General features: G+C 37.7%; 1 protein-coding gene across 3 annotated transcripts in view; it reads right to left on the bottom strand.

Moving 5' to 3' along the window:
• NRXN3 (neurexin 3) overlaps nucleotides 1-25,421 on the bottom strand; it is a 1,478,719-nt gene that overhangs the window by 949,750 nt on the left and 503,548 nt on the right. For all 3 annotated transcript variants that reach the window (XM_055304514.1, XM_055304513.1, XM_055304515.1), the window contains one exon: nucleotides 5,239-5,442. In XM_055304514.1, coding sequence (XP_055160489.1) covers nucleotides 5,239-5,442 — 204 coding nt within the window. The remainder of the gene's footprint in view (nucleotides 1-5,238; nucleotides 5,443-25,421) is intronic.

Consider the following 25,421-nt stretch of genomic DNA (forward strand, 5'->3'; position numbering starts at 1 on the left):
CATCCCAGATTTTAGAGAGGTGGGGTTGGGTGTAGGGTAAAAGGAGCTGCATGATATTATCACAATTGACTGGGTTCTCTGCTATTTTTTCAAAGGCTCCTAGACCAACCCACTCATGAAGCCAATCTCCGTCTTCCTGCCTGAATGCTCAGACTAAATCAAGTGCCTACAGCATTCCAGGAGAAGGCGAGACAGGTATATGGGGAGGAGGTCTCAGGTACCTTTGATATCCTACCTATTTCACTCGGTAATTCTGCATTTAAAGGGAAGAAAATTCTTTGTTTTTATATTTTTTAATGGGAAAAAGAGGGGGAAAGGGTGTAATTTTCCAGCACTGGTAATTACACAGGATATCCAATGCCAGAGATCTGAGTTTCTATCCTTCATTAATTTCTGTTTAGAGTCATGGACACCCAGCACAAAAGGTCTAGAGTAGAGTCAATGATTACTAGTAGGGGATTAGATAGAACGGTTAAAAAAGGTCTCGGATTAGTTATTACAAAGTTGCCCAGTTGAAGTTAAATTTGATTTATCATGGTGGGAATTCCAAAAAGAATTTGTTTAAAGCTGGATACTAACACGTAGGCGTAAGACAAGAAAAGGAAAAAAAAAGTCACAGGAAAAAATACAGTTAGAAACTGAGCTCCTCTGCCTAAAGCAGACCCAAAAGTTTTGGAGGACTCGTCAAGGATAATGCCACCATTTGAAACTCCCAAAGTAAACCATTTTAAGTTACCAGGTGAAAGAGGAAACAGTGGCAAAAGACAGGGCAGAATGAAACTATGGAAATCCAGATAGGAGAAATATTGAACACCCAAGCATTCTGAGGAAGGAGGCAGGACGCTTATTTGTTCCCCAGAAGAACATCTCTTGAGAAAAATCTGGGTTTGGTTTCGTGCGGTTAGGTTTGTCATGTGTCGTCAACCGCAACAGAAAAGTGGGAGCAAACAGCCCTGGAGCAACTGGTACGATCACCAAACAGAAGAGGCCATGCCCCTGGTGAGGACTGGGAAGGGGGAGGGCAAGTAGGGAGGAAGGGGTGGGGCTTCAGCTACTGGTTGCACCTACCATCAGCCAAAGCTGGAGAAATACCCCTTCCTGATGTATTATGAAGACATGGGAAACAGGTGTGCTGGCATGCTTACGAGAGAAGGGAGGAGGGAGAGGGGCCCGAAAGCCCCAAACCTGAGAACTGTAAACAAGAAGTGGCTGTCTTCCTTCGTTTCTATGCCGTTAAGGATCTTATTTTTAGACAAGGACCTGGTCTAGGGGGAAGTGCTGGGTTCACTCAAATGATTCCATGAACTGAATAGTGTCTCTAAACCAGTGTGAAGAATTAGAGCTTTCCAGATGGTAGACAACTGGTTAAGTCGAGAAATGAGAAATTATTTTTATATTTTACCTGAGGAATAAGTGGTTCGAGAAAAAAATTATCTACCCAGTGCCTTGTTCATAGGCTCTGAGAGGGTAGTCTTGATAGGGAGGAGGTATTTTTTGATGAAAAGCGAATCTGGGGAATTGGCTGGGAAAGCTTCCTTTAGATCTATCTTGAGTGGCAGCCAAAGTTCTATCTCTGCCGTAGCCTTGGCAAGGTATCTGAGTCTGTATATGTGTTGTTCATTCTGTTTAAATTACGGTTGTTTTGGTTTAATTTTAGTAAATGGGAGATTATTATTTTGTAGGTTAATAAGCTTTGGGTTGAAAGCATGGAGGAGGTGAATGTGTCTAGGAGTTGTGTGTCTTCAACATGCTACTGTAAACAGTCGTCAGCAAGTCCATATTGCCAGAGACAGAACATCTGGAGAATTTGAATACAATTAACCAAACTGCTTGACACTCCCTATAAGTTTCCATCATTGAAGAAGGCTTGCTGGCCTCCTGCTGAGGATTTGAAAGGGTCATGAATGAGATGCCAATATTGACTGACTTTTCAGCTCTATGGCTCAATTCAAACCAGGCACTAAGGAAAAAAGATTCCTTCTGTGCATGTTTAAAAGGTAACCATCATGAAAGCAGTTAGAAGTCATCAAGACTGCCACATCATTGATCCACAGTATTGACCTGTGGAAATAACAGATGACCCACTTTGATCTAGCATTTTAGAAACCTGGGTTCCAGTCTCAGCTCCACTATCAACTTTTTTATGTTAGCTTTGTAAAGTCACTTTTTTCTGTGTCTCACATCTGTAAAAGAAAACATAAAAGCACTTCCTTGGTTTATCTCACAAAATTAGTGGCTGACTGAAATAAAGTTTTAAAATATAATACAATATTATTATTACATGCTATAATTGTAAGGAATAAAAATATGATTGATCAATAGCCAATCTATCAATTTTCAAAAATGGGCTGTGCATTGTAGGACCTTTCTCATGCCTGCTGTTATCACCTCTAGCTATCTTTAGAGAGCAAGGCCCGTGGGAAACCTTAGTCTCCTTGACATTTAGGAGATGGATGCATTATATCAGAGAAATATATACTAGGCTTTATATAAGCTTATATGTGTGACCAATTTGAAATAAACTGTAATATCATTTGTGTATATGTTAGAAAAGACACACAACTGAAATGGTGAACAAAATAATCATCTGAAGTTAGTTCTTATAGAATAAATATGAATGCAAACCCTGCTTAGAGACGTTTTCTTCTATAACCAAGAAAAGGTAAATATGAACTCATAATAAGGAGAAAACATTCACCAAGGGGTATATTTTGGGGAGGGAAGGGAAAGAGAACCTTTAAACAAAGCATGACTGTAAAGAGTTTTGTATATATAAGCACAGGGAATTTCAGTGTTGTTGTCCATGTTAGGTTTGAAAGAAAGGTAAATAAATTCAAACCAGTCATTCTGGTGAACCATACTCTTTAGGAGAAAAAAAGAAGTCACTGTTGCTTCTGAAAAGCACAGTGCTCTCCAACTCTCTTTTACCTAAGATATCTCAACCTTGGCGGAGACAGACTGAGTGTATGCTAAAAGGAGTCAAAAGGCAAAAGCAGTCTTTTAAAGAGGCACTTCTCTCATATTTGGGGCAGAGTTTAATATAGAAAAATAATGTTTCTAGGAATACACATGGCAACTCTGATTAACTGCCTCTGTGTGTGTGTATGCACATGTGCGTAAGAGAGAGAATCTCTCCATCTCCTTCCTCATCCCTTTTTACCTTCCCCCCACCTGTATTTATTCTAAGATATAAGGCCTACCACAATTGGCTTTCTCATTTTACAAAACAATGTCTAAGAAGGAAAGTATATTTTCTGTTTAAAGATAGTATATATTTTCCCGGTATCCCATGGGGCTAATCATCTATCTATCTATCTATCTATCGATCTATATATATATATATATATATATATATGGTTCTCTCTTACTTTGAAATAGATGCAGAGTTAAAAATTGTCTTCATCTTTTTCTGTGAACTATTTAGGATGCTATGTTTGTTTTTATGTTTATTTGGGTTTTTAATTTTTTTTAAAAAAATTTCTTCTGCTATTTTTCGGAGAAGAAAACAATCAGCTATGGGTTATTGGTTTTAGATCATATACACTCTTTTGTTGGTTTGTTGAAGGTGGGGAGGATGGTGTAAGGAAGGGAAGGTGGGAGGGACAGGGGTATGCCAGCCCCTGCAGGCTGCTCAGTACACTCTGTTCTCAAGGCTGTTTGCTATGCGGGCCGCAGGCTTTGGGCCTTTGAAGGGTTGAATACCATCTTTTGATTTACCATGGCTGATGGTGAGGAGGACTGAAAACTCAAGAACACAAGATCAGCAAAAAGAAAAACAAAACCCCAAATAACCAAACACACACATACACAAACCAAAGAAAAAATAACAGACACAGTGACAATAGAAATCAAATGAGATTGGAAAAGATAAAGGGCATAGTGTTGTAAAAGCTGCAAATTGGAAGAAAAAAAAAAGACAAGTAAAGCCACTGCTCAAAACAGTCCTCTGTGTCCTAGAGATTTTTAGGATTGTAGTGTAGGCATTTTCCAAGTGTGACCAGTTGACCTGACAGCAGGAAAGACTGGTATGGATTCCAAACTCCACCTTCCCAGTAGGCCATCTAAGGTTTTATATGGTCTTGTATCAGGTACATTTGTCTGTCATGTCTTCCCCACACCTGTAACAAGCCATTCCCCTGAAGTCTTTATAAAGGAGCTCTATATCTGAACATATGCTATATACCCAAACAAACCCATGGTTTAGAAAGCTTGGACTCAGCCATACCACTCATCCTATTGACAGAGGGCACTGACTTTCTACTGAGTAAAAATGAAATTGGTTTCTTTCCTTCCAGAAATCAAGAGGTTCCCATTCTCCATAGAAGAGCAATCAGAATCCAGTCAAGAAGGTCAGTAGCAGGGGTGAATGTGAGGCCATCAGGAGGGGAGTTTCCAGAGTATCTATTACAGGTAATTACAGTGGAAGAACAAATCCTCCCCCAATAAAGCTGCAAATTTGAGATTGTCATAATTTTTCAACACTAAGGAAAAATTCATATGTATTACATGAGGGGGACAGAGGAATTGGTGACTAACAGTGTAACATAACAATCTTGATAAAAGCTGCTAGATGGTGGGTAAGAATGTCAGGAAGGAAGAAGGGGATACATATCAGGAGCTACATTCTCTTTCCACATGTCAGAGACTCTATAAACTTAGAAAATTGTTTTTCCAGTGGGACAACAGAAACAATCTTACTCATCCTCCTCATTAGGAGAAAGTAGAAAGAGATACCAGTGCCACCAGAACTACCATTTGTGGAGAAAGAAACAATGCAGCTCTCATTCTACCCACAAAGCTTAGTTCTTTCCAACCCCAACCTCCCCTTTTGCCTCCACTTGCTGTCTTATCTCTGCCCCCGGCTTTGACTGTTTTGAGTGGTGACCAAGGAGTTAGACTTAATGGCAATGTGATTGATCAAAAGATGGACCAAAGTAGCGTGTTTTACACAAAGCTAAACGGTTCCAAAAAACCAAGAAAGGAAACTTAAAAAATAAATAATCTAGTAAGAAAAAACAAAAACCACCACTGTCAGAAACCAGAAATTGACATCAAAACCTCATGCAGAAACAAGGAGAAGGTGTTTGTTGCTGTTGGGTTTTATCCTTGGTCTATTAAACAAGAGGTGAGCAGCTAATTTTTAAGAAACAAACAAAGAATTCAATCAAACCAATGAAAATCAGAAAAGAAAGGGAAGACAAGCCCAAACAAAGTGGCAGAGGGTACTTCATACGATACCTAAGTTAACCATGAGCTTGACACGCCCCCCATCCAGCTCCAAACGCAGGGTGTCTGCAGAGTCCCTGGAGGTAGTAGCCACCAGCAGCCCATAAGCTCGCTGGGACATGAAGCGGAAGGACACATCCTCTGCCTCGGTGTGCATGACCATGGGCATGATGATCTTCATGTACATGCTGCCATCGTAGCTCAAGATGGACGCCTCTGCAAAGAAGAATGGAGGAGACTGTCAAGATGAAGGATATCAGAGTTGCCTTTGCTTCCAGGGTAAGGAGAGTAGGGTAGAGAGGGCATGAAATTCGTAGCCAGGTGACTTGTGTTGATTAGACCTCTAGTGCTACCAGTTTTAAGCTATGTGACCTTGGGAAGGCCACTTAAACTCTGAGGTTCTATTTCCTTACTTGCCTTTAAAAGGCATACAATGGCACTGGTTCCTGCCCTGTCATGCTCACAGACTTATCAAGTGTGTCAAACAAAATAGCGGATGTGAAGATGTTTTCCAAACATGAAAATGCCCCCATAAATAGTAGTGATTTAATTCCACATGCTATAGACAAAACAAAAACACATTAAACAAAACTTAGACTCCAGGAGGTATTTCATGAGGAATAGGAGGAAAGCATTTTATAATCACCACAGCAGACAAACAGACATTTCCAGAAGGAGGAAAGAGCAATAGCCCAGCCTGGTCCCAGACCCCCTAGTAGCCAGGCACTGTGAGAGTTTGCTTGATTCATTCAAAGAGTATCTACAGAACCAGAGCTAGAACCACCACCTCAAAAAGATAATGATACCCGAGAATGAATAATTCTACTTTTATTCAAATAGCACTTTTCTGAGAAAGGAAGAAACTCAGTTTTGTTTGATGCCTTCTCTAGCCCAAGCACTTCAGCTAGAAGTGCCCCCACTCCACCCCCATTATGTTATCTCAATGCTTACAATGTAGATCTATTATTCCCATTTCAAACAGAAAACCAAGGCTCTAAGAGGCAGTTAACATCTCAAAGTCAGACATCCTGGATTTTAAGCCAGTGTGTCCTGTACAAATCCAGTGCCTGTTCTGCAACACCATGCTGCTCAAAATGTGAATTTGCTCCATTGTTCGTTTAACAAATATTTTTAGAGAAGGCAGAAAGAGACTATCATTCACATCGCTGTGAAGCAAACCTGTCACTGGGCTCAGTATCTGGCACTGAGTAGGCTCTCATTAAATATTTGCTGTTGCCAATAGTTGCTTCCTACCTACACGTGATATGGAGGGTTCAAAAGTGAAACCTAAAAGGTCCTTGCTCTGTTGGCATGTGAAAGCAACTGTATTAGATTATAAAAGTGATTAAATGACCCAGAAAACATATATCAATAAAGCCAGGGGCCCTCAGGAGAGATAGACTGTAGTATGCAAGTGAGCAGAGAAGAGGGGTTAGAGTCTGAGATGGTCTTAGTTTGTAATGAAAGAGGTGACAGCATCAGACTTGTCAGTAGATAAAATAGCATCTCTATACACATAAAGGAAAAAAAAAGAAGGGAAATGCTCAGACGAAAACAACCTATTCAATTTAACAGAAGCTTCAATCATATTTTGAGAAGTAGTTATATAACCGTTATTTGAGATTACAATAAAATCAGTGGATTTGGGTGGATACTGGGAAGTAAGTGAATGGTTTTAGTTTGTAAAATAGCACAATGCATTCATTTCTGATATTATGTACCAGGCACTCTTCTAGGTGTTGTGGATATAATGGTGAACAAAAGAGACAAACATCTTCTATGCTCATGTATAAAAGAAATCAGAACAGGAAGAGACCAGGCCAACCACATAAAGGTACTCAAGATAGTCTATGTCATCATCATATCACCACCCTATTTACACAACACACAAAAGGTCCATGAAAAGCAATATAAACACACCTGCTCAATACTAAGAAGCAACCATCACCTGGGTAATACTCAAGACATGTTAATAGCTGCACATTGCAATCTGTAAATTCTAAGATCACAAATAAAGGTGTAACAGTTGCAGACACTATCACAATAGCAGACATATGAAGATCTATGCTTAAATGGGAAACATAATCTGAATTTAACACATGCTCCAGATGTGAAAGAAACTATTTTATCTCCTGGAAGAGCAGAATCAAAGAAGATCAAAAGTGATAGCTAGAATTTATTGAGCACTTAATGTTTGCCTGGTGCTTTCTATAACTTTACATGCATTAAGACATTTAATGCTTATAAGAACATCACAAGGAAAACAATAGGATTATTAGATTTTATAGATACCAGGTCACACAGCCAACAAGCAGCAAAACAGGGAGGTGAACATCGACAGTTTGATTCTTGTGGATATACCCTTAACCATTCTCCCAAATTGTCAGAGGGCTATGGCAGGAGCATATCCATGTTTCTAAGCACTAAAAGCACATCTATAATGCTTTACGGTAGAGTGTGGTGTTCTTATGTATGTGTGAGTGTGTCATACATGCATGTCATTATTTAAAGCTATATGTTATTTATGAACATGAAAAATTACATAAACAGGTAATACACACATTTCTAAATATGTTATATATGAATATGCACAATGCTTTGTGTTTCTGTAATTATGAACACTATTAATTATTACTATATACCTTCTGCTATACACACCCATACATATGTACACACTCATTTTTAATAGAGATTATTCAGTGAGTCATGAAATGGTTGTTTTCAAGTACTCAACTTAAATAGAACCCAAATGTAATGGTCACTTTTATCCCTCTGGATATGTGTAGTACCAGAACATATGTATAAGTTAATATATCTTTATGTCAATGTTTGTAGTACCAGCGAATAAATTTCGGATAAGTATATAGTTAAACAGCTCATAGCACAAAATAAAGTGTGTATCTCAATGTATATCTTTGTGTGCAGCTCTGTGTGCTCCATGATCAACTTGATGTTTTTAAGAGGAGTGTGATGAAGCAGAAAATTTAATATAGGAATCTGCTGAAAAAAAAATCCATCCTAGGATTCTTATTAACTTGCTTAAAAGATTTCAAATGCAAGGAGCACCATGAATAGTAATATGTTGAGGGGGAAAATGAGTCTTAATAAGGAAAGTTATTCAATCTGAAACACGTTGGATGACTGAGTTTTTTAAGACAATGTCACAAGAGGCCCACATAATGGTACTCACAGAGTTCCCCTCTTTTATTCCTCTTTCCTTATTTACTCTCCTTTCATCTTAAAGATTTTATTTATTTATTTATCGGGGGGCGGGGGCAGAGGGAGAAGCAGGCTCCATGCAGGGATGCAGGGAGCCCAACGTGGAACTTGATCCCGGGTCTCCAGGATCATGACCCGGGCCAAAGGTGGCACCAAACTTCTAAGTCACCGGGGCTGCCCTCCTTTCATCTTAAATGTAGATTTCCTAGCATACAAATTTCATTTGTTTAATGATTCTTTACATTTTTTACCTAATTTCTTAGTGGTTGCCATAGGTCTTACAATATACATCTAATCAAAATATACTTCATATTTATACTCACTTAATTCTTGTTACATATAGAAACTACTCTTATATAGCTTTACTCCTTATTTTGTTATTGTTATTCACATTATATCTATACACACATATTCAACAATACTCTGTTATAATGATTGCTTTTTAAAAACAAGTCTTCTGGGGGTAGCTGGGTGACCCAGTCACTTTACTGACCCACTTAATTTCAGCTCGGGTCATGATCTCAGGATTGTGAAATCCAGCCAGCATCAGGCTTCACACTCAGTGGGGAGTCTGCTTGAGATTCTCTCTCTCCCTCTACTCCTTCCCCCACTCGCTCTCTCTCTCTTGCTGTAAAATAAATCAAAACTTTAAAGAAAAACTAAGAACATATGTCTTCTTAAGAAGAAAAGAGAGCTCAAGTATATTTATAGAGTTGTTTTTTTTTTTAAATTAAGCTTATTATTTACCTTTTCTGTCTCACTTCATTTCTTCTTGCAGATTCCAGTTACCATCTGGTGTCATTTCCTTTCTCTAATATAGTTTCATTCATTTGTGGTTTATTGTCAAATATATCACAATTCTATATGTTATAGGCCCAACAATACAATTTTATAGATATTGTTTATGCAATTGTGTTTTAAATCAGCTAAGAGAAAAAAGAAAAAGAAATGGGTAATTATGCTGTCTTTTATCATTACCTCATAATTACCTTTACTGGAGCTCTTTGTTTTTTCATGTAAATGCAAATTACTGTCTGCTGTCACTTCCTTTCAGCATGAAGAATAAAAGCAGTGAGCAGTTCTTAAAAGGCAGGTATACCAGCAGTGTACTCTCTGTTTGGCTTTACCTGGGAATGTCTTTATTTCACCCTTACTTTTAAAATACAGCCATGGGGCATTCGGGTAGCTCAGTAATTGATTGTCTGCCTTTGGCTCAGGTCATGATCTCAGGGTCCTAGGATCAAGTCCTGCATCGGGCTCCCTGCGGGGAGACTGCTTCTCCCTCTGCCTATGTCTCTGCCTCTCTCTGTGTGTCTTTCATGAATAAATAAATAAAATCTTTAAAAATAAAATAAAATACAGCTCTGTTAGATGTAGAGATCGTGGCTGACATTTCTGTTTCTTTCAGCACACTGAATGTCATCTTGTTGCCTCTGGCCTCCACTGTTCTGAAGAGATGTCAACTGTTAACCTCATGGCAGTGCCCTAGTATGTGACAAGTCATTTTCCTCTTGCTGCTTTCAAGATCTCTTCTTTATCTTTGGCTTTCAACTGTTTTATTATAATGGGTCTGGAAGTAAATCTCTTTGTATTTTTCCTATTTAGAGTCCATCCAGCTTCTTTGTTGTGTAGATTCATGTTTTTCATTAAATTGGGAGAATTTCCTGTTATTAATTCTTTAAATACTCTTTTCTGTCCCCTTCTCCATTCTTTCCAGTACTCCCATCTTATATGTGTTGGACACTTAAAGGTGCCCCACATTTCTCTGGCACTCTGTTCATTTACCTTCATTCATTTCCGTTCTTCTATTCAGACTGTATGTAATCTCTATTGATCTATCTCAAGTTTGCTGATTCTTCTGCTGAATCAAATCCACTGTTGAGGCACCTCTAGTGAATTTTTTGTTTGGGTTCCTATACTGCTTAATTCCAAATTTATGTATTATGTATACAAAATCTCCAAATGGAAATTTTAAAGTTGAAAAGAATATATCATTTGTATCTCTTTATTAATACTCCCTCTTTGATGTATCACTATTATCTTATTTTCCCTTTCTTTAACTGTAGTTTCCTTAATTCTTTTAACATATTTAACATAACAGCTTCCATGGAATCTGTCTGCTAAGTCCAACATCTGGAGCCCCTCAAAGGTAGTTACCATTGCCAGCATATATTTCTGTGTGGGGTTCACACCTTCCCATTTCCATGCATGGTTCACAATTTTTTGTTGAAAACCACACATTTTAGGTAACAGACTGTAGCAAGTCTGGGTACTGCTCCTCACATCCCCACCTACCACCACCAGGGCTGGTTCCTGTTGTCTGTCCATTTATTTATTTGTTTAGCACCTTGGCTGAAAGAATTTTGTGATTTATACTTTCCAGGCAGTGTGACAGCTCTGATTTCCCTGCTCAAATACTTCCCCATTTTTATTTTTTAGCTTGCCTTCCTAGGTGTTGTCTCTGGGTCAGTATAAGCCCTTATTGGTTAAATATTATAGTTAAGTCTCTATAATCAGTTATTTTTTAATCCTTTCTCTGTTAGATGTATGTGAATTGGAGACTTCTTTTGCAGTTCAGAGACTGTAAGATTTTGCTTCATGTTCAGAAAGAGACTAGTACTTGGGAGTTGCCCCTTCTGCCAATTTAGTTATGAGACTGCATTATTTTGGCTCTCACATTTTTCTCCCTTCCATCTAAAATCTCCTTTTTCCTTTCACTCAGTCCATTTTTCTTAAATTTTTCCTTTGAATTCTTGTGCCATTAAAATTTCTAAAGTTATTCTACACTGCAAATGAGCTACAGAATATAGCTCACGGGAAATTCTTCTGTCCTTTATTTTCTTTAAGACCAAATTCTTAGACTTTTCTAAGCTATATCACTTCCTTTGTTTTTATTTTACTTTATTTATTCTGCTGTTTTGCACTTTCATTGTCACGTCATTGACTTTCCTGCTCATACTCAGGTGACTCTGTCCAGAGTTTCTAACTGTTCAGACATAGGTTCAGGGACTTGACTCCCAGAGCCACCTACATTTGAAAGGCTTCATATTTTTAGTTCTACATAGTTATTTTCTGTAACTTCAGAGATGATAAAATATGGGAACAAAATGAGAGGAGAGATGAAGAGCTCAGGCAAGACTGTATAACTTTCGTTTAGCTTCCAAGGCTGTGTTCCCATTTCTGAAGCTTTGTTAAGTATATGGAGGAGAAGTCACCCCCACCTGGTTACAGAGTGTGTCCCAAGGCAATGGAGGGGATGCATTAGTACTTCTGAGCCATTGACCCCTTGTGACTTACCTTTTTATTCCCAGTCCCACTGTCTATTTCTGTGATACATATTCCACCCCTCCCCCTGCCATTTCCACTACTCTTCACTCAAAAGTGGGACCAGATTAGAACACCTACTCAGTCTATTTCTTTTCCCTCTATCAAAGTATTAGGGATAATTTTCAATATTTTTATCAACTAGACAGTATCTGAGGAACACAGGCAGAGTTGGCAGCCTCCTTCTGCTTGGCCATTCCTCTTGGCTTTGCTTCCAAATCATTTATCTTTCTCCTACTTTTTGAAATTTATGACACTGAGTTATACCTCTTTCCTTACTTGAGGCTAATGATTATTTAACTGGTATATTCTTTTTTGTTTAACTTGAGAGAGGGTATTTCTGGCAGGTATCTTTTCCCCATCATCCTCCCACTGATACTTTCATGGCCAACTGTGTACACAAAGTACCATTAAATAATCACTCTCCACATCGTCTTTTCTTTTTGTACCTTCAATACATCCTCCTATTCATTCATGCAGCTACTTGCCTTACACACTCCTTAAGTGTGTTTTATTCTGACAAAACCTCCCAAATACACAGATTGCTTCCTCTCCACCCAAACTGGGCTGATCTTAAACAGTGTGCAAATTTATACAGGAATGCCTGCCAGGTTCTAATTCTGTATTTTGCAGCAGCAGGAACAACATAAATCTCTAGCTCCGAGCAGACCCAACAGTGGCCAACAGTTCTAGGGAATCAACAAAATTGATATAGGGCAATACCCTTCCTCTTGTGGACAAGGCTGAAAAGAATTAACCTTTCACATTCTCAAAATGCTGCCAGTACACACAGTCATATGGGCTTCTCTTCCCCCAAACAAACTAGAGCACTGTAAAGGTATAATAAAAATTTGATGGACATTTCTCACTTTAAGAAAAGCAGGTATATACATGTGAATACTTTTTAGTGGAAGGAAGGAAAAGAGACAGGAAGGCAGGAAGGAAAGGTAACAGGATACAAGAACTCCAGTTTATCATAAGCTCTCTATATATTTTTTAAGGTTTTATTTATTTATTCATGAGAGACACACAGAGACAGGCAAAGACATAGGCACAGGGAGAAGCAGACTCCTGTCAGGGAGACCAATGTGGGACTTGATCCCAGAACTCTGGGATCATTCCCTGAGCCAAAGGCAGACGTTCAACCACTGAGCCACCCAGGCATCCAAAGATCTACAGTTTTAAAGAAAATGTTTATTTAACCAAAGAATTCATTCAGCTTTTCTTAAATAGCAAATTTTCCTACTGAATTCAAAATGTAACTTAATTTATAAAAATTAAACATCACACAATTCATCAGGATAAATCTCACCACTTTGCAATAATATTTCCTCATTCATTCAATGATTAATATCTAATATGTGCCAGACATTCCTGAAATGGAGAGGGGAGTAACATGGCTGCTGTCTTTAGTGAGCTTATAATAAGCTGGAATTAGAGACACAAACAGGTAAATTGTTACACTAAAGAATGAACAAAGTGCTGTGGGAACTCAGCTCAGGTGTCTATATATTTGCCTAGAGTTGTTAGGGAGGAGGGGTATAACTTGTTTTGAGAATAAGAGAGAATGAACAACATAGGGAGGAGTGGGAATGCATTCCAGCTGGGGTAACAGCATATGTACAGGGGCAAAGTTGACAAGGGCATAGAATAAAATCATATATCACAGCATCTGATAAATGGTCAAGGGGAGTTCAATGTACCTAATGTAGAGCAAGATTTCTCAAATGTAACAATATTGACACTTTAAAGTGTGGGAGGTGACTTGTGAACTGTGGTGACTTGTGAACTGTAAGATGTTTAGAAGTAACCATGGTGTCCACCAACTAGATGCCACTGGCATTCCCTTTAGTCATGAAAACCAAAAGTATCTCCAGACATTGCCAAATGCCCCTTCGGGGAAAAAAATTGCCCCAACTGAGAACCACGATAGTGGTTCCATATAGGCTCAAGCATTTGGATGGGGTAGGAAAGTGAAGACTAAAGAGATATGTAGAGGGTCCATTATAAGAGACCAAATAATCACAGAAAGTTTTGATATTAGTAAATATAGAGTGGTTTTAGGCAGGAAGTGACATGATCAGACTTGCTTTTCAGGCTAACTGATGGTCAGGGAAGACAGAACAGTGTGGAGAGAGACTAGATGCAATCTTATTCAATTTTCTTCCAAACACTATTGCTATTGCTCCATCTTGCAAACGTGTTATGAAATTTCAAAACATAACATTTATAAAGAACGGTGGTATGTGTCTGAGACTTGATCTCTGAGTCCACTCAAGAAAGCTCTATTGTGCAGAGTTGTAATTACACATATAGGTTAGTCTCCCTATTCAGAATCATTGTTCAGTGTGCTGTCACTAGGAGTATAAGCTTGGACTTAGAATAATGAGGTGAAATCCTAGATCTTCATATTATTTAACTGTGATGCATTCTTGGGCCTCAGTCTCCCCATCTATAACATGTATAATTATAAAACTGAATCAGTCAAGATACTAAGAGCAAAGAGACAGCCCACCCAAATTGTGCCATTTTATGAAGGTTTAATAGAGGTAAATATTTATAAAGGTATAGGTAAGGCATAGTGAACCTTCCAAGGGGTAATGTGGTATTCAAAGCTATTAGGAGTAGACATCCATTACTCTCCTTGGCCTGATGAAGCAAGGGAAAAGTCAATTCCCAAAACTCTGAGGAAGAGAAGGAGTGAGTTAGGAGTGTCTCACAAGAGCTATGACCTTAGGTCAAAGGACCAGTTGGTAGTCATTTCACAGGGAGAGAGACAGAAAATTAAAAATTCAGACTTCACTGTCATTGTTCTTTCTCATCCTTCTTGTGTGCTTCCCATTGGTGAAACTTAACTGGAATACAGAGGGAAAAGAAGTCTGTTAATGCAATCCATATAAGATAACCTTCCATGGTTCAAAGCTGAGTGGAGAAGGGTGGAGAATGAGTTGTAAAAAGGAATCCATCATAAAGGTGAAGCCTGAAGCATAAATGTGAAAAATATCCATACGCCTTATTAAAGGATGTTTAATGAATGGCACATATGTATGTGCACACATGTGTGATTTAATTCCCCTGATGTCTAGAGATGGTCCATTGCTTTCATGTGAGGATACTCCCATATCAGAAGTAGCACTGGTCAGCAGAAAGAACCTAGGTGTCAGGAGACCCATGTTCCACTCCCAATTCCACCTCTTATGGGCCTGCATTCTTGGGAAAGCCACCCATTTCCTGGCTTCCCCTTTCCCTTATGTATATCTTGAATAATATTTTTAAAATCATATGAGAAAATATGTTTGAAAGAGCACTGCAAACTAAATTGCAATATCATTATAAAGTGTTAATTACAGCACTTTGTATTCATCATCATTATGAAGCCTAGTTTGATTAAACAGAGAAATAAAGTAGACATTTGGCTTTCTCCTATTCTCAGATTCCCTGCACAATGGGTCTACTTTCATAATCACAGTAAAGATTACACTCAGCAACCCAAAGTCAGGGGTTCCGTTAATATCTTTGATGGTAAGCATGGCTCACAGCAGCCATGGGCAGACTATGTTCAGTGACAGACTGATATTTTCTGATCCAGCTATGCTATTCATTATGAAAGACAGATAACACTATTCTATAGACTTTTATTTTTGCCTAAAGCTTGCTGCCTCCCTCTGTCATATATCCCCATCAGTATTCCAGAGAATACATCTGCCCTCTTATTATTATTGATATCTAGTTACTAAAATTTAAATAAAGCTATATCTGAATCATCAATGAGGATGATTGTCTGCGCAAACAGATCTGGAGTGAATGGATTTATATATTCATCACCTTTGCTTTATTCTAGAATACTGTTACATAATAGCATTGAGCTAATATAGTGAAGTGATTAATGACTGACCTTATGCCTGTCCTTGTATTTCCCATGCTAGTTGTTAGTGTTCTGATTTCCAAATGGCTAGGCTGAAGGCTCAGAGGACTATTCTACACACAGCCATGCTCATTGGAATGTGATTGCTTCAGTATTATTCAAAGCAAGACCAGAGAAACAAGTTCTCTAGGGCAGCAAAAGAGAATACATTTTTGACCTATTAACTGTTCTGCAATGCACCAGCACAAAAAATATCCCTCAGTTTTATACATGCTTTTTTCCAAAAAGAGACTGAGCCATTATTATTTCAACATGAACCAAAATCAAATTGTCTGGAAATATAAATTAAATCTTCTAGAAAAGTCAAACCAATGAAGAAATTTCCATAAGTCTAATTAACTGATTAAAGTAGAATCAGTCTGTCAGTTTATAAGAAAAAAAAAACATAGAAATTGTGAGATTATTTTGTCTGAATTGAACAAAAATTTATAGCCAAAAAATGTAAAATTTACCTGCATTCAAACCTTTTATTTCATAACTGAGGAAATGGAAGTAATATTTCAAAGTCTTGATTTTTTTCTTGTAGAGACATTAAAGACTTTTTTTTTCCTACTTGGGCTCCAGTTTATTTATTTATGTATTTATTTTTAATTTTATTTTTTTAATAAATTTATTTTTTATTGGTGTTCAATTTGCCAACATACAAAATAACACCCAGTGCTCATCCCATCAAGTGCCCCCCCTCAGTGCCCGCCACCCAGTCACCCCCACCCCCCACCCACCTCCCCTTCCACCACCCCTAGTTCATTTCCCAGTTAGGAGTCTTCCATGTTCTGTCTCCCTTTCTGATATTTCCACTTATTTTTGCTCCTTTCCCCTTTATTCCCTTTCACTATTATTTATATTCCCCAAATGAATGAGACCATATAATGTTTGTCCTTCTCCAATTGACTTAATTCACTCAGCATAGTACCCTTCAGTTCCCACCATTTGCTTCTACGTGGATGGAACTGGAGGGTTTTTTTCCTACTTGGGAAAATTTTTCCTACTTCCAAAATCAATCATGCTGTACAAAACCAGCAATGTTCTGAAACAGATGTCCCAGAATACTGTTGATATGTATATATGTTATACATATCATATATATGTGTGTATGATATACATAAGTTACTTCCAACATCACTTAAGCAGAGTTAGCTATGGAATGGGAATACAAAAATAATTGTGACAGTGCCGGACACTGAATTCAATGCACATAGGACGTGAATTAAAGGATTTCTCTTCTAATGGATGTGACTATGAACAAAAAGAGAATTAATAGTGGGAAATCTCACAACTGAACATTTGCATAGAACCAAGAGTTAGCCAAGTTAATAAATTGCCCCTGGAATTGAATTCCATATAATTTTGCAACTCTTAGAATATTAAAATGAATATTAGATTCTATGCAATGCCTCAGGTGGATGCATCAGTTCATCAACCCCTTGGCCAACTCACAGAAGAACATGGTCTTCTTGGGATACTACATAATTTGTAGTATTCATTTCCAAATCATTAGGGCAGATTTGGTATGTCAATATTCGGCCATATTCATTCAACACATTGTTTTTGAGTACCTATTATGTTTCTATGTACGCTTCTAGGCTAGAGGTCTTGAGATGGGCAAAACAGAAGTTTTTACTTTGTGGAGCTTTAATTTTAGCTGTAGTCACCTGGGGTAATGGCTGAATACAAGTAACTCTGTTAGCCTATGATGATATAAGTGGCAAGTAGCTATTGTAACACGCTAAGATTAAGGAGAAAAAAAATAGCAGGAAGATAATCATTTGGGTGCAAATACAGAGGTGGCATATCTCAGATTTTCCCATTCTCAAGCCTTCTATTAATATCATTTTAGAAGAACTTTATAGAGGAGTAAGACATCAGATATTTTCATCAAGGTATAAACCGTGGTTGTGGAGTATGCAACAGAAGGAATGTCTCAATTCCTTGGTCCCAAAAGATGGAGATGCGTGCTAGGGCTACCACCACCTAAAAGTGATAGGATACAGGGGTAGATATTAAGCAAACTCTGATGTTGTACTCAGCTTGCCAAAAAGAAAAAAAGAAAAAGTTGTAGCTGTCTGGCAGATGACTAGGATGTGTCATGCACAGGCTGCTACTACAGCAACAATAGAGAACGCAGCTAAAATTAAGCTATAAACACTTCTTCTTGTCAGGGACCCATTCCCCTGCAAACAGAAAGTTGTTTTATAGGGCTGGCAAAGTATACTGTAAATTATATTACCAGCCCACAGCTGATGAGTTTATAACTCTACAGGGAACAAGTTATCTGGCTCCGTCACCATGCTTAGCTTGCCAAAATTGCATGTGAGGCACACCAGTCTGAGAGATATTGCTAAAACTTTGAAATGAGAGGGCCAAGAATAGCACTGGAGCAGAATAACGAAGGTATGTGGTACATGACATTAATTTGTCCCTAAAGTTTTCCTCTTGGAGCTTTTTTCTGACTCAACGACACTGTTCAGCAGTCCTGAGTCAACACTTAATTATATTGTAAACCACCAGACAATCGAGGGTTTGTCTGATGAATGGGTGGACAGTTTCTAAAAAATTCAAGTCCCCTCCCTTTATTGTACCACCCTCAAAATGTTTCTGGTTTCTTGTTTCTCTAACTAGCAGAAAGTGTCTCTGTTTTCAGGGGGTTTGTTTTCCTTTTAGTTGCATCTTTTTATTTCCTTTTATACTTGAGCTAGTGTCATTTTTCAAAAAAACAAATCAGATTGTGTTGTCTTCAAGTCAAGTGTTTTCAATGGCACCAGAGTACACACTAGCACTGACTTAGCATTGAATTCTGAATCTTAGATGACCTGGCCCCTGGTCACACCTCCAGCCCACTCACCTGACCCCACTGTGCTCCTTCACGATCGACTCTTAGAATATATCCTGCCCCAGTGACTTTGCTCTCCCTGCTACCTTTGTATGGGACCCTCTACTCTCCTTATCCACCTGGAAAATCCTGGCCTGTCCACTAATAGTAAGCAAGGCTCATTACTCTGCCTTCAAAACTGCATGCATGTGGCAGTGCTCTCCTTTTCCATGTCTACTCCTCTAGTTCAAGAACCGACTCTGTGTTCTAGCTATACTTCTAAGGATCCCTGCTACTTTCATGTATTACTCTCCATAGTCTATCCTCCATATGGCAGGCACAGCCATCACCCACTCCCCCTGCTGTAGGCTTCTGTTCCTCTTATGCACTTAGAATATATTTATACTCCTTGCCTGACTTAAAGTCCTACAGGATTTGTTTCTTCTCTATAGGGCGATCATATGTCCAGATTTGGCCCAGACATTTCCATTTCACTTCTGTTTTCCTTATGTAATTATTAATAGTACCACCTTTTACTCAAAAGTATGCCAATTTGGACTTAAAATCACCTGGCCACCCTACTTCTATAGCTCATCTACTACTGTCCCCTCGTCCATCACAGCCCAGCATGCTGGCCTCCCTTTGCTTTCTTAAATACACCCACATCGGTTTGTTCTCACATTGGGGGATCCAGCCAATCTGTTCTTCAGCATGGAACTACCTGCTCTCTGATCTTTTTGCATGGCTGGCTCTATCTCATTCAGGTGCTGGCCCACACAGCTTAACTATCACCTTCTCAGAAAAGTATTTTCCAATCATCTTAGCTATTTTCCAATCATTGATCATCTCCCCAGACTATTCTAAAGTATTAGCTCACTTTTTTTTTCATCACGTCTCTTACAATGTCTGATTTTTTTGTGTGTTGTTGTTCATATGATCATCTATCTTACTCTTCCTTCCTGAATATGTCCACGAAAGCAGGTATCTTTTCCTTTGTGTTTACTATTATAGTAGCTCTTTTCTAGAAGAGTACCTGGCTCAATAAAAAAGATGGTGAGTAAACAAAACATCTCAAGCATCATCTTCCCGATAAAACCTATCCTGGCTACCTGCACTGCCTTTCCAAGAAAAACAGACCACTCTTCTCTGTGGCCCCATTCTATCTACTGAGCACATACACCACACACACACTGCCTACACGACAGTTTTTGTGTGCGTTTCCTTTTAGTTTACACGTTTGGTTCTCTCTGAACACTGCAAGCAAATCTGATGACAAATATTATTTCCTATTCATTTGCTATGTCGTTTTGTTTGGGTTGTTGTTTGAAACATTTTATTTCAAATTTATGTACTTTCAAATTTATCTACTTACCCACTTGTAAAAATTATGCCAAGCATTCTCTTACACTTCTCATCCTACTTCCCCTAAAGCTAACATGTTACATAACTATAATATGATTGTGAGCAACTGGAATTAACATTGGCACAACACTTTAAATAAACTTGAGATCTTCATCAAATTTTATGACGTTTCCCACTAATGTTCTTTTTTCTGTTCCAGGATCCCACATTATATTAGCTTTTATTTTTCCTTAGTATTCTCCACTATATAAGTTTCTCAATCTTTTCTTGTCTTTCATAGCCTTTAAGAGAGTATTGGTCAAACATTTATCAAATGTGTCCAATCTGGGTTTCTCTAGTGTTTTCTCATGACCGGAGTGAGATTATGCATTTTGGGCAGGAATCGTCTGAGACTGCCTTGTGTCCTTCTCAGTGCATTATGCCAAGGGGTTCATAATATTGTCATATCTTGTTACTGGTGATGTTTTCCTGATTACTTGGTTAAATTGGCATCCCCCAGTCTTTTCATTGTTAAATGACTGCCTTTTCCTCTGTACTTGATAAGTATCTTGGGGAAGATACTTTTAGCCTATGCAAACAATGTTTCTCTCTAAACTTTTTACCCACCAATTTTAATATCCATCAGTGAACTTTATCTGCAACATTTATTAGTGACATTTGCCTAATGGTGATTCTCTTTTGCCCTCTTTCCTTCTACATTCATTAATTGGAATTCTACTGCAATTCTTGTTCATTTTTTATTCTCCCTGACAGTGCTTATTATCACATCTCTGATTTACATGTGCCTCCAAATGTACAGATTACAGCAGAGCAGTAAGTTCTCAGGCTGACACTTGGCTGGCTTTGTAAATGGACAATCAATTTATTCTCTCTGAGCCTCAGTATCCTCATTAGTAAAATAAGGATAATATGAGCACATGACTCATTAGGCTGTTGAGAGGGTATTTAATTCATTTCTTATCAATTCATTTATTCATTCATTCAGGCACTAGAGATACAACAAACAAAAGAAGCCATTTTGACTTCCTTAATTCTTGACTAGCCCAGGCCTGCACATCTATTAAGCTTAGCGAGGCTCCAAGATTATTTTCTACAGTTATGACGAACAGTTGTACAATTTCCTAGCCAACTCCGGACTCCTAAGGATTTCAGTGAGCACTCAGATCTGATTCTTCACCAACCAGAGGTTTTTGTTCATAGTTTCCACTGACATGAGACAAATCAAAGGTGTGCCCCCCCAGGTGTGCAATTCTAGTAATTAATTTTTCCCAAACATATCAGAATCCTGGGAGGAAATCCAAATTAAAACACAAGTAAAATCTTTGATGAAAGGTAAATGTTAAAAGTTCTTAAAGGAGGATCTCCTCTCTCTAAACCACTCTCTTCAGGTCTCAGTCTATAGAGGAGCGGAATCACTGTCACGTGGGCCAGAAGAAATATTTGAAGACAGAGAAAACTGTAGCTGGTAAATGTTATTGCTAGCTCTGGGAGGTGAGGCCTGCAAGGCTATTACTGCTGTGCTGGAGCTTGGCAGGCCCCTGGGGGAGCCCAGACAACGGGCAAGCTGATCACGCAAGCCCAGTCCAAATGTCACTCTAACATTTGCAGAGCTGTGTGTAAGTGCTTAAGGAGAGGTTTCCAATGAGAAGGTCAAGGATGGAAAAGCTGCTTGGGGAGCTGAAGGATGTATTTGGGAAGGTGCAGCCATTTTGTGGAGTATTCTTTTCCCTCCACATGAGAAGGTTTTGTTTTGATTTGCTTTATATTACCCTGTGTGGTTTTCAAGCTGTTGGTTGCTCATATAGACAGATAATCCTTCAGAAAGGCTAATGCCAATCTCTGGTCTGATTTTATGGGGAAGGAAAAGATTGTATCTTCTTCTGATCTCCGTATCAAATAGCTTTTATTTTGTTTTGTCTTCATTTTTATTCTTTAAGTCTTTAGTTGGTTTTGTATGTCTAGAGTTGAGCCTTGATATTTCAGAATTTAATATTTACAATTTTGACATTTTCCCAGAGAGTCTGAATAGTTATGCTATGCAGTCATATACAATTTTAATCAGTCCCAATGAGAGCACTCCCTAAGTGCAAGAATGTAAGGAGTAAACCTGGCTATGCACTCAGCATCCACATCTCAGAGAGGCTAGACAGTTCTTTAATTTTGAAATATTACATTCAAACAAGTAGAAATAGAGGAATAATAAATATCTATGTACCTAAAGCTGGCTTTTATTAATTCTTTACATTCCGATGTATTTGTTTTGGATTCTTTTTAGAAGAGATAAAATATTACGGGCACAGGTAAACCCCCTTTGTAGCAGCCACACTCCTCTCTCTTCCCAGAAGTAACCTTTTTACTGAGATATTCATCATGTCCATGCAAGTTTTTATATTCTTTATACAGTAAATGAAGATCTTGACATAAAGTATTTTGGATTGTTTCAAATATTATATAACTGGTATCATCCTGTACATGTTACCCCATAATTTGCTTTTTTCTTTCAAGACTGTGATCTTGAGGTTCACCAACATTGTTCCATGTGCTGCTCTGCTATGGATGAGATTCCACTGTACACAAATACCAACTCCAATCATTTACCGTCTGCTGATTTAGGTTGTTTCTATTTTTATTTTTTACATTGCAAGCAGTGTTCCAATGTACATTCTAGTAATTATCTGAATGTGAACTTGAGAGTTTTTCTAAAGCATTTACACAGGTGTGCATTTGCTAGGCCAAATGTCATGCTCAACTTGAATACTAAACTGCATTATAAAGTGGTTGCCCTAATTACACTCCAGCTATTTAGGGTATGAGGGTTCCCCTTGTTTCTTTTACTCTTTGCCAATGCTTAAAACCATCAGAATTATCAATTTTTGGTAATCAGGTGGTTTGAAGTAATAGCACAATATCATTTGTATTTGCACTGTCAAAAGCACTAGCATGGCTGCACATCCTTTTATATGTTTACTAGCCATTTTAATTTCAGCATCAGTTACCTGTTTATTCATATCCCTTGCTCATTTTCCTGTTGGGTTATTTGTCATTTTTTGTTGACTTATAGAGTTCCTGATACAACTTATGGTATCAATCATTTATATATTAAATTCATTGCCAATCATTTCTCCTAGTCTGTGGCTTATCTATTATTAATCTCCCTTTTCTTTAAGCATAAAATTTAAACTTAATTGTAATCAGATTTATCAATATTTTCTTTATGGCCTGTGCTTTCTTTATGACTTTTTAAAAGAAATCTCTACCTATAGGTCATAGAGCTATTTCTTTATTTCCTTCTAAAAACCGATGTTTCTAGCAGCCATGTCCACAATAGCCAAACTGTGGAAGGAGCCTCGGTGTCCATCGAAAGATGAATGGATAAAGAAGATGTGGTTTATGTATACAATGGAATATTCCTCAGCCATTAGAAACGACAAATACCCACCATTTGCTTCAACGTGGATGGAACTGGAGGGTATTATGCTGAGTGAAGTAAGTCAATCAGAGAAGGACAAACAGTGTATGTTCTCATTCATTTGGGGAATATGAATAATAGTGAAAGGAATATAAGGGAAGGGAGAAGAAATATGTGGGAAATATCAGAAAGGGACACAGAACATAAAGACTCCTAACTCTGAGAAACGAACTAGGGGTGGTGGAGGGGGAGGAGGGCAGGGGGTGGGGGTGAATGGGTGACGGGCACTGAGGGGGACACTTGACGGGATGAGCACTGGGTGTTATTCTGTATGTTGGTAAATTGAACACCAATAAAAATTAATTTATTAAAAAAATAAAAATAAAAAAAATAAAAAATAAAAACTCTAAAGTTTTGCATTTCACATTTAAATTTTTAAATACTTTTAATTTACCTTCATGTTTGATGTAAAATGAGGTTTAATTTTCTTCTCCATAAAGATAACCAATTATCCCAGCCCCATTTACTAATTAGTTTGTTCATTAATCATTGATTTGTAACTTCAACCTGGCCATGCATCAGTTTTCAATGCCACATGAGACAGTTCCCGAGCTCTAGTCTGTCCCTTGGGCCTAAGTGCCTGTGTCACATTATCCCAATTACCTTGGGTATAAAATATGTCTTAATAACCAGTAGGGCAAGTCCCTTTTCTATTATTCTCTCCTCCTTCCCTCAGAATTGTCTTGGCTATTTTGAACCCTTGAACTTAACACGTTAGTTTATAGTGTCAACTGTATCGGGTTTGATGAAAAATTCTGTTGGAATTTTGAGTGGAGTTGTGCTGGATTTATGAAATGATTTTGGAAGAATTGGCATCTTTATGGAGCCTACTGATGCATGAACATGATAGATATTGATGATTTATTCAAGGCTTTATTTTATACTCTTCAATAATATTTTGTCACTTTTTATAAAGATCTTGAATCTTTTTAGATTTATTCTTAGCTACTTTATATTTTTGCTGTTGTAATATATGGAATTCTTTCTGTCTTACATTTTAACTGGTAATTATAATTGTGGGGAAAGCTAATTCAGCTTGTATGTTTATCTTCTTTTCAAAAAACCTGCTGATATCACTTTTAGTTTGCCAATAGACCCTCACAGACTTTCTATGAATATGCAAAGTTCAGTCTTTCTCGCTAGGCCTTATACATTTTTTTTAAATTATCTTTTTATTCTATTGGGTAGCCTCTCTACTTCAACAGTAAAAAGAAGTGACAGGAGGTATCCTTATCTTGTTCCTAATCTGAATAAATATATTTGCTATATGTTCTTGACAACTTCCTATTATCAAGATAAAAAGTTGTATTCCCATCTAAGCTATTGACTGGATCAAATATTTCTGTATTTATTTCAATAATGTTTTTCTTCCTTTATCTTTAATATCATAATTTTACATAAAATTTAATTAATATATTTCCTAATGTTGTATCATCCTTGCATTCCTAAAAAATACTCTTCTCATTTATGATTTTTTTAAAAATATGAAATTATATTTGCTGGTGGTCTATTTAGAAATTTTATTAGAAGCATGTATTTAATGCAATACTTTGATGGTGCTTTGGAAGGGAAGATAGTATGATGATATAAAACTGGGCTTGCATTTCCATCCTTGTTAATTTAGTTTCTGAATCACATGAAGGTCTTCATGACAGGGGGTCTGACCACTACGGAAGTCTCATACTTAGACTTCCATTCTAGTGGCTTTCCATATTTAAAATAAATGTGGTATGTTTAGCACATTGTGAGTTATGTGCAGAATGAGTTAGGGAATTAATGCTTGAATAAAAGAAAAAGGAAGGAAAGAGGAAAAGAAAGGAAAATTTTTCATGGCAAAATTTTGGAAAGTACTGATACTTCCAAGTAGTTTGTCAAGAGGAAACATGAATAAACAAAACACTGGAGGAATTTGTTTCTGCAAAACTTGGCTTACTTCAGGCTTGCTTTAGAAGGAAAATAGCTCCAATTTTTTTCTGATCCTTAAGAATACAGAGCATTTGTTCATTTGACCAATGATTTAGTCTTAACCAAAATTAACTCCACTAAGGAGGCAGTGTTTGTCTGAGGTCCTTTTGTAACTTTGGACT

The sequence above is a fragment of the Nyctereutes procyonoides genome, unplaced genomic scaffold (genome assembly GCF_905146905.1).
Source record: "Nyctereutes procyonoides isolate TBG_1078 unplaced genomic scaffold, NYPRO_anot_genome, whole genome shotgun sequence".
Classification (NCBI taxonomy): domain Eukaryota; kingdom Metazoa; phylum Chordata; class Mammalia; order Carnivora; family Canidae; genus Nyctereutes; species Nyctereutes procyonoides.